Source organism: Sturnira hondurensis, unplaced genomic scaffold (assembly GCF_014824575.4).
Source record: "Sturnira hondurensis isolate 20B ecotype Veracruz unplaced genomic scaffold, ASM1482457v3 Scaffold0019216, whole genome shotgun sequence".
Lineage (NCBI taxonomy): Eukaryota > Metazoa > Chordata > Mammalia > Chiroptera > Phyllostomidae > Sturnira > Sturnira hondurensis.
This window is the reverse complement of record NW_028091847.1, coordinates 3173051-3187901: the sequence shown is the minus strand read 5'-3', so window position 1 is coordinate 3187901 and position 14851 is coordinate 3173051. Positions and strand designations below refer to the sequence as shown.

At 42.2% G+C, this 14851-nt stretch overlaps 2 protein-coding genes across 4 annotated transcripts in view; one reads left to right on the top strand and one right to left on the bottom strand.

Moving 5' to 3' along the window:
- Positions 1-1536: 1536 nt before the first annotated feature.
- On the bottom strand, positions 1537-2316 carry DKKL1 (dickkopf like acrosomal protein 1). Its single transcript, XM_037027619.1, is given in 3 exon segments — positions 1537-1898; positions 1901-2267; positions 2269-2316. Coding segments are annotated over 3 exon segments (768 nt in total). The 3' UTR covers positions 1537-1545.
- A 4828-nt stretch (positions 2317-7144) lies between these two features.
- Positions 7145-14851, top strand: part of ATP11B (ATPase phospholipid transporting 11B (putative)) — a 113573-nt gene continuing 105866 nt past the window's right edge. For 2 of the 3 annotated variants that reach the window (XM_037027617.1, XM_037027618.1), the window contains exon 1: positions 7145-7471. In XM_037027617.1, the coding sequence (XP_036883512.1) occupies positions 7445-7471 (27 nt within the window). In that variant the 5' untranslated portion in view covers positions 7145-7444. The remainder of the gene's footprint in view (positions 7472-14851) is intronic. The other variant, XM_037027616.1, reaches the window with a different exon arrangement.

Here is a 14851-nt window from a genome sequence, read left to right as displayed (position 1 = left end):
AAAAAATTAGAGCAGATTCTAGTGCCCCCCTGATGGCTCCATCACTATAGAAATGACTAAGGCGACAAATCGGCAAGGCTCAGTGTGCTGCAATCAGACTAGGCCCTGGAGGGTCGTGCCCTGCGTCTGAAGAATGGTGACCAGTGGTCTTGTTGCACAGCTTAGGATCTACTGAAACCATTCAGCGCGCTCTGCTTCTTATCACTCTGGTATTCCTGAACTAGATGTTTCCCTCCTAACTATTCAGTTATCAACATTAAATTATTAATTAGTTTAACAAGTATTGATTACCTTTTAGACACTATGGGTACCATAATGAATGAGCCAGGAATCTTGACTTTTAACAAGCTCACAGTTTGTGCTTTCTATTAATGGTCCAAGTTGTTCTGATTAAGAAATATATCCCTCCTTGATCTGTCTTTGTTATACCTGAGAATCTCCATTACACTAAACCAAGAGATGTTTCCCCCCACCCCCACCCCGGGGAATGAACACATCTCACAAGTGCCAGACCCTATATTTAACCAACACAATTTGAGTAGAAAGAGCCAGATTTACCATTAATTCAGTGCTGTTATGGGATGCTGGTAAACTTACTCTCTCAAAAGCTCTGCAGTCTCACTTGGAATGCTTTAAATTTCAGTTTCCTTGTTTATCAGGAGTACAACTTTTTTAGAACACGCTTTACTCCTGGCTCTCTGCCAGCCCAGCGCTTGTGAACTCACTGCTCCACTCTAGCAGTAATCTCCTTTCTCACCGTCCTTCTCTATCCAACCCAGCACATGGAATGTCTATTGGATAACATTCTAATTTCATCCTGTCATTTCTCTGCTCAGAAAATTCCAGAGATTGCCCATGTTTTGCAGATTCTTGTGACTAGCTAGAAACTCTCCCCATACTACGCCTTGCCCTACTTAACTCAACCCCACCTCTTATTATTCCAAATCAGTAATTGTACCTCAAACACTCTGAACGTTCTTCACTCTTAAGTTTTTGTTCCTGCGGTTCTTTTGCTGGAAAGCGCTCCCCTTCCTCCTCCCACTTTGAGTCCAGTTTAAATTCAGCACATTTCTTCAAAACTCTCCCCAATTGCTTCAATTTTCTGAAATTAGTGATTATTATCAGAATAGTTTTTTAGGACATAATTCCATACTGACTTGGATTGTTATTTAACTGATTCCTCTCTGCAACTTCTTTTTCCAACCAGATATTCAACCCTGCTCAGGGTAAAGGAACTCACCTTAAGAGCTGCATTTGTGTCTCCTAGTTTTAGGCGGTTGTTATGCATGCATTTGGTGCTCTGTACATTTAAGAAATAGCTGTGGAATGAATGACTGCTGCTTCCAAATACATTTTTCTCCTTTCTTTTACAGCTGGTGCCTGCCTCAAATCTTGCGTATTCCCAAATCAATGCTTTCAAACATTTCCAACCACAACCAATAGAAAGAAATTCTTTTTATATTGTGATAAAACAATACATATTACTTACACTGTGCAATATATCCTGGTTTTTTTAATCTTATCTCTTTTTTAGATAGAAGAACTTTATTTCCATACGGAGCTTCTGGTGGGGTTTGGTGGAGGGTACATGCAGGTGTTCCTCTGTCCCCACCCCTGTAGCTGCTGGGAGGGCTTGAGAATGTACAGGAAGCGGGTCTTGCGGGCAGGCAGCTTGAAGTAGGAGGAGCCCTGGGTCCCTTCTTGAAAGACTTCCTCTGGGGCCCCCTCCCACAGCCCTTCCTGGAAGGCCTGCAGGCGGTGTTCCTTCTCACAGAGCCAGCGGTCGCCCTCCTGGGCATTCTGATGGGACCTTCGCTGTGTCAGCTTCACAATCCAGAAGGCCACTCGAGGGTGAGGATCTGGGTGGGTGTTGTCCGTGGTCTTTGGGATGGGCACAGGATCTCCTTCTCCTCTATCTTGGGTACCTTTGAGTAGCTCTCCAAGTTCTCCCCTCGCTTGGTGGATGCCACCATCTTCTCGGAGATCAATACGGCTCCTGTGCTGTTGTTGGTCACCTTGTCAATCTGGAGGTGGGTGGAGAGATTGACCAACCGCTGGTGCTCCTGGTTCTCCTCTTGATGATAGTTCCTAGGGAGGCCCCGAAAGTCCATGGGGGCAGAGAAGAAGCTGTCTGTGCCCTGTAGCAGGTCATCCTGGGGTCTCAGGAAAAGCTCGACGAAGTCTTGGAGCAGTCTTTGGAGGCCTAGAAAACCCGAGGAAGTCTCCTGGGTGTCAGCATCATGGATCGGGGCTGCAGTGGAGGGGGGTTATCGAGGTGCAGGGGAACAGCAGCAGCAGGACCAGCGCATGCCACATTTCGGGGAAGGCTTCCCCTACACCCCACCCCATCTTCTGGGTCCTGCCTTTAGGCTAGACCACGGCCAGACACCAGACTCTCAGACTACGGCCGTCCACAGACTGTTAAATCTAAACAGTTCTGGTCCCGAGCCCAACTGGGATACCTGTATCTTACTTTTTAAAATAGCCATCATGACACACTAAGTTGATTTGCTCATCACTAAAGGGTAATAATTTATAGTATAAAAATAGTTCCTGATCCTTGAATTAATATAAGGTTTATAATATTGTTCTTGAAAAATGCTTTGAACAAAACAGGGCTTTGAATTTTCGTTCTGTTCCTGACAGTTTGAGTTACAACTTTTGTCTTTACAACTGTCTTGAGATCACTTCTTACAATATTCCACCATAGCATTTAGAGTCAATTCCTCCTCTCACTTCTCCTTTTTGAGATTTGGGCCACACTTAAATAATAATGCACAATGTGTTCTCCAGGTTTCTATTTCTTATGTTGTCCTGACAAAATTTAGTGGCCTAGAAACAAACACTTTCAGGCCTAATTTTTTTTATTGATTGTACCATTACAGTTGTTCTATTCCCCTCTTCATTCCCCTCCACCCACAAACTCCCTCCCCCACCATTCTCCCCCACCTTAGTTTATAACCACATGTCTCAAGTTCTTTAGATTCTATATTTCCCCTACTATTCTTGCCCTCCCCCCTATCTATTTTCTACCTACTATATATGCTATTTTCTGTACCTTCTCCCCCCTTCTCCTCCTCCCACTCCCCTGTTGCTAACCCTCCATGTGTTCTTCATTTCTATGGTTCCACTCCTGATCTAGCTGTCCTCTTGGTTTGCTTTTGTTTTAGGTGTGGTTGTTAATAACTGTGAGTTTGCTGTCCTTTCACTGTTCATATTTTTCATCTTCTTTTTCTTAGATAAGTCCCTTTAGCATTTCATATAATAAGGGCTTGGTGATGATGAACTCCTTGAACTTGACCTTATCTGAGAAGCACTTTATCTGTCCTTCCATTCTAAATGAAAGTTTTGCTGGATAAAGCAATCTTGGCTGTAGGTCTTTGGATTTCATGACTTGGAATACTTCTTTCCAGCCCCTTCTTGCCTGTAAGGTCTCTTTTGAGAAATCCGCTGACAGTCTGATGGGTACTCCTTTGTAGGTGACTGTCCCCTTATCTCTTGCTGCTTCTAGGATTCTCTCCTTCATTTTAATCTTGGCTAATGTAATTATGATGTGCCTTGGTGTGTTCCTTCTTGGGTCCAACTTCTTTGGGACTCTCTGAGCTTCCTGGATTTCCTGGAAGTCTATTTCCTTTGCCAGACTGGGGAAGTTCTCCTTTATTATTTGCTCAAATACGTTTTCCACTTGTGGCTGTTTCTTTCCCCCTTCTGGTACCCCTATAATCCTGATGTTGGAATGTTTAAAGATGTCCTGGAGGTTCCTAAGCCTCTCCTCATTTTTTTTGAATTCTCATTTCTTCATTCCTTTCTGGTTGAATGTTTCATTCTTCCTTCTGGTCCATTCCATTGATTTGAGTCCCAGTTTCCTTTCCATCACTATTGGTTTCCCGTGCATCTCCCTTCATTTCAATTAGTTTAGCCTTCATATGTTCCTCTAATTTGTGACTATAATGAACCAGTTCTGTGAGCATCCTGATGACCAGTGTTTTGAACTGTGCATCTGAGAGGCTGGCTATGTCCTGGTCGCTTAGAGTTATTGGCTCTGGGGCTTTGAGTTCTTCTTGAGCCATCTTTTGGGCTGTTCGTGCCTGTTACGTATCAGGATCGGAGCCCTAGGCGTTCACCAGAGCAGGGCAACTCAGTCGCTGGGTTGTGACGCTGTATGTGGGGGCGGGGTTAGAGGAGCAATGGCGTCCTATCTGCCGCCTCCCGCCGCAGCTGCCACTGTCACCGGGGCCCACGTGTTTTGTCCCACTGCACGCAAGTGTGCGACCAAAGTGAGCCCTCCACCACTGGGTTCGACCTCTGGGGCCTGCGTGGTCCGTCTCACTGTGCGCGAATGTGCGATTGCGGTCAGTCTGCCCCACACCCTGACTGAGTCTGGTCTACCTGCACGCCTAGGTCAGGGGATCTTTCCTGCTTGATCCCGCTCCGCTGCTGGCTCCGCCTCTCTTATCTGTCCAGTTGAACAGCTCGTTGTTGTCGGACTTCCGTATAATGCAATTTTCTGTTCTTTGGCTGTGTCTTTGTTCTCCAAACCTTTGTTGTATTCAAACTTGGTTGTGGGAGAAGGCACAGTGTTTCCACCTATGCCTCCATCTTGGCGGAAGTCTCCTTTCAGGCCTAATTTTAATCAGACCACTTGCAGATGAGTAAGAGTAGGTATGGTCATATCTTCATATTTTTACAGACCTTAGGAACTTGCATGAGACTTGTTGCCTGATCATCCAGAATCTGAATCCTAGCTTTGCCACGTTACCTAACCTGAGCAAGTTAACCTAAGCCTGTATTTCCACATCTATGTGATAGGAATAATAACATCAACTTCAACTGAGGGGGCTTAAGTTAGATCCTGCAAGTACAGGGTTTGGTCCAGGGCCCGGAACACCATGAATGATCACCACAAGAATAAGTAAATGTATCTCAAACTTCCTTTTAGTTTCATAAAGCAAGGTTCAGTCACAAAAACAAAAGTAAGATTTTTCTCTTCAAATATCTAGCTCAGGGATTTTCAACCTTTTTCACCTCATGGTGAAAGCTAATTACTAAAGTTCTGCAGCACAAAAAAAAAGATATTTTTTGTCAAGCTGACAAAAAAAACTGGAATAGGAATAATTTTGATTCATTGACACCAGATGGCTACTGCTGTGTTGGCTATTGTCATTTTCTTATTTGACGATCTAATGGAAAAGAAGTCAGTGCCCCTGACTAAATAGGCATTGCATGTTTTAGAAATTCCTTTGGCACACTGGTTGAAAATTGCTGATCTAGTTAATTTTTGGGATTGGCTTATTTAGAATATAAAATTCCACTGCTAGTTTTATAGATCATAAATATCCCAAAGGAAGGGCTCTACTTTTGGTGCAAGACAACCATTGCACAAGAAATGTCTGTTGAAACTAAAAGATTATTCAGTATCCAACCCCCAGCCCATGGGCCACATGTGGGCCAGAATGGCTATGAATGCAGCCTAACACAGAATTGTAAATTCACTTAAAACACTATGAGATTTTTTCCCATTAGTATTTGTGTATTTAATGCATGGCCCAGAGACACCAAAAGGTTGGACACCCCTGATAGTCTGTCCAGAAAGTATCCAGCCATGTAATGTGCCAAATAGAGACATTTATTGAAGAAGATATGAGAAACATTGTACACAGGATGTACAGTCCCCTTCAAAGTAGGCACCTTGTGATCTCACACAGTTCTCCCACTCTCCATCAGGTCCTCCATTGTATTTTTTCTGAATCCCATCAATGGTCTGAAATCTTTTCCATTTCAAAGGTGATTTCAGTTATGGGAAAAGCCAAAAGTCACAGGGCTCCAAATCTTCCAAAAAACTGTGCATGAGATGTGATACATGAGTGGGCACATTGTCGTAATGAAGTTGACAGTTACCAGTTGTCCATAGCTGTGGCCTTCTGAATCATCCCAAGTTTCCACGGATTCCATGCTGATTCATTTCTCTACTTAGTCAGCCATTTGAATGCAATGGCCACACAGTACACATGTTCACTCAATGGAGGCATCTACCACCCTCACTGACTAGTACCGGGAAGTCATCATTGCTCACGAATGCACATTCCAGTCCACCTTCCTTGGCTGCCAAGTTATATCCATGACCCGCAAACCCATCTCATTTTATTAACAATGGATAGACTCTTCTCAGATAACCTATATATATGTAATAACTTGCCTACTCATGCTCATCTCATTTAGATTTGATTTCACTTTATAAAGGTTTTTATTTTTAAATTTAAAAACCACAAACTCCTGTGTGTTGAATGAAGTGTGCTTTAATCCAGCAAAATTATTCCACACAATACATAGTATGCAACAGTAAAGATGTACATGTGGCTGCTTTTGCACAAAGCCAGACCGGGCACTTCATTTCAGCTTTCCAACTCAAAGCCTTGTTCCAATTGTTTTTACATTCCTCTTACCTCTGTTTATCCACTCTTATCTCATCTATGTCTTGCTACTTCTGGGTGTTTTTGATTGCAGGAGTTCGGCAGTTAACAGTAAACAACTACTTTCCCATAAAGTGTTTTTCACCCTAACCTTTCAATTTAGTACTGCAAAACACAGCATCTCGTCCATTCTCCTAGAAACACTGGAGCACAGTGGACTAGGCACCAAGGAGCTGCAGTCCCTTTCAAAATTACTTAAAGTGATCAAGAGTCCTTCAACTCCAACTCAGTCGTTTGCTAGAGGGCTGGCGTTAAGTGCTGAGGCTAAAGCTTGAACAAAAGCAGAGACCTTTGGGGATTAACCTACTACTCTGGAGACTGCTGCGTTTGCGGTGGGGGGTGGGGGGGTGTGGAACCAAAGGAAGCACAGAGGCAGAAACAAACCTGCATGCATTAGGAAGTAGAGATAGAGCAGTCAGCAGAAAGCCCCAGACTCCACAAACTGACCCACAGACAAGATTTAATCCCACCCCTGAAAAGACGGGCATGGGTTACAGGGTGGAAACTACGAGCGAGAATGCCCCACCTCTCCACGCCCGCCCCCGGCACCGCCCACAAGGCGAGCCCAGCACTAGCTGAGACAGAGCAAGCCAGGTTCCCAAGTCCGCGCAGGCCCTGTCGTCACGTCCGGGGGCGGGCCGAGGCGCCGGGGGCGGGCCCAGGTTAGGCTGGGCAGGGAGGGGCTGGGGTTGTGCCTGTGATTTAGATGACAAACGGTCGATAATGAAAGTGGCTGCGGCGAGGCGGCAGGTTCAGCTGTGCCGGGCGGGGGCGGCGCCCGGCTCGCGCCAGTAAGACCTCGGGACGGCGCGCGAGATGGGGACCGGGCGCGGGGAGTGAAGTGGCGGCGGCAGTAGCGGCGAGCGGAACTTCAGCCAGAGGGGCTCTCGCGCTTCCCCCTCTGGCTCGTCGGCCTCCACCTGCAGGTCCTCGGTCCCCGCGTCCCGCGGGACAAGGACGGCCTCGGCGGGGGCATGTGGCGCTGGGTCCGGCAGCAGCTGGTACGTACCTCCGTCCTGCCACCTCCCTGTCGCCCCCGCGCGGCCTCTGGAGCCCTGGTGGCGGGGAAGGAGCCGCGAGGCCGGGGCGCGGGCGGCAGGCTAGGCCTCGGCTGAGGCGGGCGCCGGAGCCGGCGAAGCCCTGCGCCACCCCGGCGCGCGTCTCGCCTCCCAGCCCGGGGCGCCGAGGCTGGGCGCGGAAGGCGGCCCCTTCCTGCCCGCGCTTCTCGGTTCCCCCCGCCTCATCGCAGGTCCTCGGCGGCCGCGGGCAGAGCGTCGTTCCCTCTGAGCGAACCGGGCGAGGGCACGGAAGGGGAAAGAGACTAGCGTTTCCTGTCTCTAGCAATTTGGGACACGTCCGAGTGAAGGGGAGGGGGAAGGTTTGCGTTTAGGTCCCCTCTCGCCCCTGTTTGCAGTTAATGTCACTGTTCCGTGTGGCATTGCTTATCGAGAAGGAGGGTTCCTTGACTAGTCTAACTCCTCGCAACGGAAGAAGTGTCCCTTACCCAAGGCCTGGGTAAGGGACAGAAAATATTCCAACGCCCCGTTTGGTTTCGGAAAAGATATGTAGGGTAGTTAGGTCGAACTGTGTGCCCTCACCCCAGCCCAAGTGAAACTTTTGGAATGTAGACCTTACTCCCCCACCCCTTTCTCCTGAAGGTAGTTGGCGTGAGACAGGTTTGGGACCAATGGGATACTTCTGGGCCGGGGAGAGAAATCTTAGAAGAAGGTGATTAAGGCACATCAAAAACACCACCTTTCTTAGAATTCAGAGAGGAAAAAGTCTTTCCTACCTCCTGGCTACTTCAACACTAAAGCAGCAGTGACAAATTAGGACAAAAATTGCTCCTGGCTGAAGAAGCCTTACCTTGTCTCGATAATGAATGAGGTCTGTGCCTGGTTGCTGCTTAATTTCTAAATCCTAGTAGTTAACTGCTTCTACAATTAAGTGGTTTCATTTATTCATTCAAAAGGCAGTGAAACGAAAGCGATTTTTGTGAGACCAAAGCATTGGTAACTCTCCCTGGTCTAGAAGAGCATTTTAACGCTCAGACTGAGAAGTGTGCTGTTGCAGAGCTAGCCTTCTGTGAAGTCATTTTGCATGGACATTATTCTAAAAAAATTATAAATGAAGCTAGAACTACCTGCTACTCCCTCAAACAAATGTTGGCTTTCTATTTTTAGCTAATTGTGAATTCAGATATTCCAGATATATGCCTTGTTAGGAAACCAAGCTAATGATATCATTATAATACCATACTGCGGTAAGAGGGACTTTGTTGCAGGAAGCTGTAGCACAGTAACTTGGAGTTAATTATTACAGGTCTAACCTCATGCTTTTGATTTGCCAGTCTTCGTGTATAGAAGGCTTATTTACCTAGAGGTGTTTTTGTCTGGTAGGCCGATCATTTTAAGGTGGTTCTCTTAAATGCTTTTCCTAGATCAAGACACCACTTCTCAGTGTTAACAGTTTTTGTTAACCTGAATTAAATCTTGCTTGTGTAACCCACTCGTCTTCAAGACAGGCAGTCTGGCAGTGGTTTTTTTTTTTTTTTTTTAATGGCTTCAAATGAATGCGACTGAAAGGAAGGGTGGGGAGTTGTGTGGTTAATTTATAAGACAGCTGCCTTACTGTGTGGTTAACAAGTTGAACAAGCTGCTGTGCATAAAAAATGCTATCTCTGGCGTTTAGTTGCTCACCTCACTGGTTTTGTTTCTAAGTTATCAGATCTTCTAAGTATGCAATTAGACCTGTGCCAAGGTAGGACTTTGTACCTCTGACTAACTTTGTACAGTCACTCAAAGTATACATTAGCGATAATGGATACGCAGAGTAATGAAAGTACATTTTACTATCCCAGTCATAAGCAGCTATTCCAGTTACTCCACCAGGAATTACTCAAAGTCTAGTTTAGATTATACTTCCGTTTGCTCAATGGATTGAGCCATCCATGTCTTTTAGTAAGAGGTTCGTTAAAAAATTGCGATAAATGGGACAGAATTGGGAAGATTAATATGCAAATCACAAGGATAGGTTTTTGGAATTCTAAACACACTTTATTCATTATATGAATCCTGCTTTTCAACAATTTACGCTGTCATGCCCTCCAAATTTATAGTCTTTTATTACAGAAATAATTGATATGCCCTAGTAATTTCTCCCCAATTACAGAAAATGCTTGACTCCTTATCTCCACAAACTGTTTTACTAGCCAGACTCAATGAGGAAAATCATGGGATTGTCAGAAGGTTGATTCCCCACCCACCTCTTGGGGAAGTGGAGTGGAAAGAAAAGTTTGGAATATCCTTTTTTTTTCCTCTTTAGTTCTTTTTTCTTTTTTGGCTCACAATGCTGAAATTACACTAAGAAAATTCTCTTAATGTCTTTTTGGTGCAATTAGCAAATTATTCATAATGTACTCATTTCTAGCACCCTATTATGTGTGTTAACTCAGAGATGACAGCGCCTTCATTATATTAGTGGAAATGTCATTAGCTACTTGCTGTATTCTAATATTTAGTTGTGTATGGTAGTTATTAAAATGAAAATTCTAATTAAATTAAAATTCATGGGACTATTAGCTATACCATATTGGGCTGCTCGGAGTAGAACATTTTCATTATCACAGGAAACTACTGGACAGCACTACTTTAGAGTTTTAAAGGAAAGTCTTTCCCAATGCATATTTTAGTTGATATATAATATTTATAAGGCAATGTAATGCTGCTTTTAAAGCACTTCCTGTGTGCAGACATTATAATATGCTAAATACTGAGGATATAAATGTGGGTCAGTGAGTACCAAACGTTGGTTGAATAAATGAATGAGTGTCAGATTTATTTCAGCATCAGTTTGGAAGTACCTGCATTCTTTGCTTTTCTGTTTGCCTTTCTCTCAAGGAATGAAGAGTAGAAAAAGGAAGCAGAGGCCTGTGATGGTGATATTATTTTGGTGTGGCTAAAAAGTTTTACCCAAAGCAGTTAACATTTAAGAACCTAGATTTTTGGATATTTGCTTCTTTTATCTCCGTGTTCAGACATATATTCTTAGACACCTAATTTTTCATTTGATTAGGGAGGATCAAGCAGTAGAGGAATCCCAAGTGTCCCAGTAGCACTGAAGTAGGGAGCTTGACCAGATCTTTAAAGAACCTTATGACTGCCATTATTGTTATTAAATGTTCCTTCTATCCCTTTAGCCTGTTTCAATATAGCCAGAGTGATCCTACTAAATCATAGGTTAGATCATGGAATTCCTGTGTTTACAACCTAAGGACTTGTCTTCTTGCTCAGAGTGAAAACCAAAGTCTCTGTTTGTTCGGTATACTTTCTTCTCCAAATCACTTCTCATTCCCCATCACTCTTCACTCACTTTGCTTTATCCACACTGACCCTCTTGTAATTCATTGGAAATGCCAGGCCTACAGTACTTAAATCTCAGGATCTTTGCCCTGGCTGTTACTTCTGCCTGGAGTGTTCTTCCTCCAGCTATCTGCTGGCTCCTTCACCCTCCTTCATGTCTTTATTCAGTTGTTATAGGGCAGGCCTTTTCTGAACATTCACTATAAAATAGAACCCTCCCCAAGACTTAACTATCCTTCCCTGCTTTTCATTTATCTTAGCACTTATAACTATTTAATATATTCTATAATTTTCTTATTTATCCCATCCCATGAAGACTGTGATTTTGGTCCATTCGTTTTAGTTCTCCATATAAAAAAGCTGTTTTTCAGCTCTGCATCCACTTTTAGGTGACACCATTTCTTTCTCATTTATTTATGCATTCGTTTGCTAAGCACCTACTCTGTGATAGCATGTTGCTAAGGTACTGGAATTACCAAAATGAGTTACTATCCTAGCCAGTCATCTAGAAATCTAGCTAGAAATCTCTTCTTTTCTAATAGATATTTGCATTGTTGTCATTTTTTCCTATTACAAAAATGTTGCAGTGACTGTTCTTATTTATGTTTATGGCTTTTCAAAATTGAAATACTTAAAGTAGAATTGCTGGGTCATGGCCTATACACATGCTGACTGTTACTAGATATTGCCAAATTATTTTCCAAAACACAAGAGTTCCTCTTTCTCTACGTCTTGGTCCGTACTTTGTATTGTCAGACTTGAAAAAATTTACCGATCTGATCGGGTGTAATTTGTATCTCATTTTTTCTTTCTTTTTTAATTGACTTGCACAAGCTGGTGTCTTTTTTAAAAGATTTTATTTATTTATCTTTAGAAGGGAAGGGAAAGAGAGAAGGAGAGAAATATCAATGTATGGTTGCCTCTTGTGAGTCCCCTCCTGGGAACTGGCCTGCAGCCCAGGCATGTGCCCTGACTGGGAATCAAACTGTTATCGTGTGGTTCGCAGGCCCCTGCTCAATCCACTGAGCTACATCAGCCAGGGCTGTATCTCATTTTTTCTAATTTGCATCTTTCTGATTGCTGCTGAGATTCAGGTGTCCTGTATTTCATTTCTGTGAATAGATTACCCATTTTTCTATTGGGTATTTGTCTTTCCCTTATTAGTTTTTTCTGTAGTCAAGATGTTAATTGTTGTATTTGTTATAAATTTCTTCTTCCAGTCTGTCCCTCGTATTTAACTTTGTTGATAGTATCTTTTTTTGACACAGAAATTTAAAGCTTATCTATAAGTAAATTTATTAGGCAAATGATTACGGTTTTTATTACTTATTTAGAAATTCCTATGCCGGGATCAGAAGGCTGTTTTTTTAATGTTTTCTGCGAATTGTCTTAAAATTTAGTTTTCCAACATTTAGGTCCTTAATGTATTTGAAATGGATTTTTGTATATGGGATAAAGTAGGTAATTTATTTTCTTCAATATGAAAAGTTGTTTTTCCCAGTAGTGTTTTTTTAATGAGCCATCTTTACCACTGGTCTGTGTTGTTTGCCTTCTCTGTCATAAACCAGCATTCTCTTTCACTTCTTGCCTTCTTTTTGTGTCCTCTATTCTGTTTTGTTCATCGTTGGTCTATTGGTGCACCAATAATACACTGTCTTCATTGTAGTGTATTTGTGATGTCTTTAATAACTGGCTGGGTAGAACTCCCAACCCCCCCGCCCCTGCCCTGAATTGCACTGGATCTTTACTCTTCCATATGGTATTTATAATCAACTTGTTTAATTCTGTTGCAAGTCATTCACACAGAATGGGTACTGTTGTGTTAGCTGTTGTCCTTTTTTAATAATCTAAGGGAAAAAGGAGGTCAGTGCCCCTAATAGTCAGGTATTGCATGTTTTAAAAATTCTTGCAGCATGCCAGTCAAAATTGCTGGTCTAAAGAGACTATAAACTGTAAAGAATCTTAAAAGCATCTCTGATTATTTAAGAATTTGAACTTCCACTACCTCCTAATGAATTCCTAAGTTTCTTTGTTTTTAATTCTGCAAATATATGTTGGACAGATCAACACTGACAGGTCAGCACTGCTTCAATGCCCTTTAATCTGGTCTACAGAGTTGGATCCAGAGTTGGATCTAGGATTTTGACTGACTTTGCATTGAATTTGTTAAGTTTCTTCTATTCATGTTTTTCCCTTTGATGATGTAGAAGATATGGATTGTATTTTCATCCTTCATTTTCCAGCTGTGCTGTTTATTGAGTGCCTCTATTTGCCTATAAATAATAGAGGGATTTAGAAGATTTTTAAGGCCAATGCTTCCTTTCTCAACTTCACATTCTGTTATATAATACTTTAGATTTTTCTTTTACCAGTTTTATTGAAATATAATTAACATATCATACAATATACCCATCTAAAGTATTCAATTCCGTTTTTTTAGTATACACGTAGAGTTGTGCAGCCATTGCCACACTGTAATTTTACAACATTTTTTTTAAAGATTTTATTTATTTATTTATCTTTAGAGGGGAAGGAGAGAGGGAGAGAAACATCAATGTATGGTTGCCTTTTGTGCGTCCCCTGCTGGGAGTTGGCCTGCAGGGAACTGGACTACAACCCAGGCATGTGCCCTGACTGGGAATCAAACTGCGATCCTCTGGTTTGCAGGCCCGCACTCAATACACTGAGCTACACCAGCCAGGGCAATTTTACAACATTTTTATACTCTCTGAAAGAGACTTTCTACTCATTCTCCATGCCCCCAGACCTCTGACCCCCTGCCACAAATCTTTCTTTTTCCTCTGGACATTTGCTATAAATGGCACCATAAAATATGTAGTATTTTCTAACTGTCTTTTTCACCTGTCATGTTCCATGTTATAGCATGTATCAGGAGTTCTGTTTTTATTGCCAGATAATATTGCATTGTGTGGATATACCACATTTTGTTTATTCATTTATCCATTCATGGATATTTAATTTGTTTCTACCTTTTGACTATTATAAATAACACTGTTTTGACTATTCATGAGCAAGTTTTTTGTGTGGATGTTTATTTTTATTTCTGTTGGGTGCATACATAAGGAGTAGAATTACTGGGTTATATGGTAATTCTGTTTTTAACTTTGTGAAGAATTGCCTAATTGTTTTCCAAAGTGGCTGCACCATTTTATGTTCCAGCAATGTATGAGGATTCTTCTTATTCTTATTAACACTTGCTTTTTTATTTTAAGATTTTATTTATTTATCTTTAGAGGGGAAAGGAAGGAGAGGAGAGAAGTATCAGTGTATGGTTGCCTCTCGTGAGTCCCCTGCTGGGAACCGGCCTGCAACCTAGGCATGTGCCCTGACTGGGAATCAAACTGTTATCGTGTGGTTCGCAGGCCCACACTCAATCCACTGAGCTACTCCAGCCAGGGAAACACTTGCTTTTGTCTATCTTTTGATTATAGCCATTATAGTGAGTGTCAATATAGGGCGTTTAGTGATTTACATTCCTCTAGTGACTAATGATTTCAAACATCATTTCATGTTCCTTTAAACAGTTTGTATGTCTTTTTGGAGAAATGTCTATTCAGATCTTGTTGCTAATTAAATAAACAACTTTGAGTCGTAAGAGTTTTTTATATGTTCTGGATACAACACCCTTATCAGAGACATGGTTTGCAAATGCTTTCTCCCATAGTGTGTGCTGTGGTTCTGCTTCTTTTTAAACTCAAAACATTATCTAACTTTTTAACACTTACTCAGTTCGACTTCCTACCAGGATTTGGTGATTTTTTTATTCACCAGTGTTTCCCACATACCATCTCTTCTCTCTAGATTTACTTTTTTTTTAAAGCAAGGCCTTATTAATGGGTGGTAAATGTTCTTAGGTTTTGTGACTTAAAATGTCTTTATTTTACAATTATAATTGGATACTAATTTAGGTGGATGTAGAATTCTAGATTAACAATTATTTTGACCCAGCATTTGAAGATACTACTAGTTTTCTGGAATTTAGTACCACTGGTATAAAAG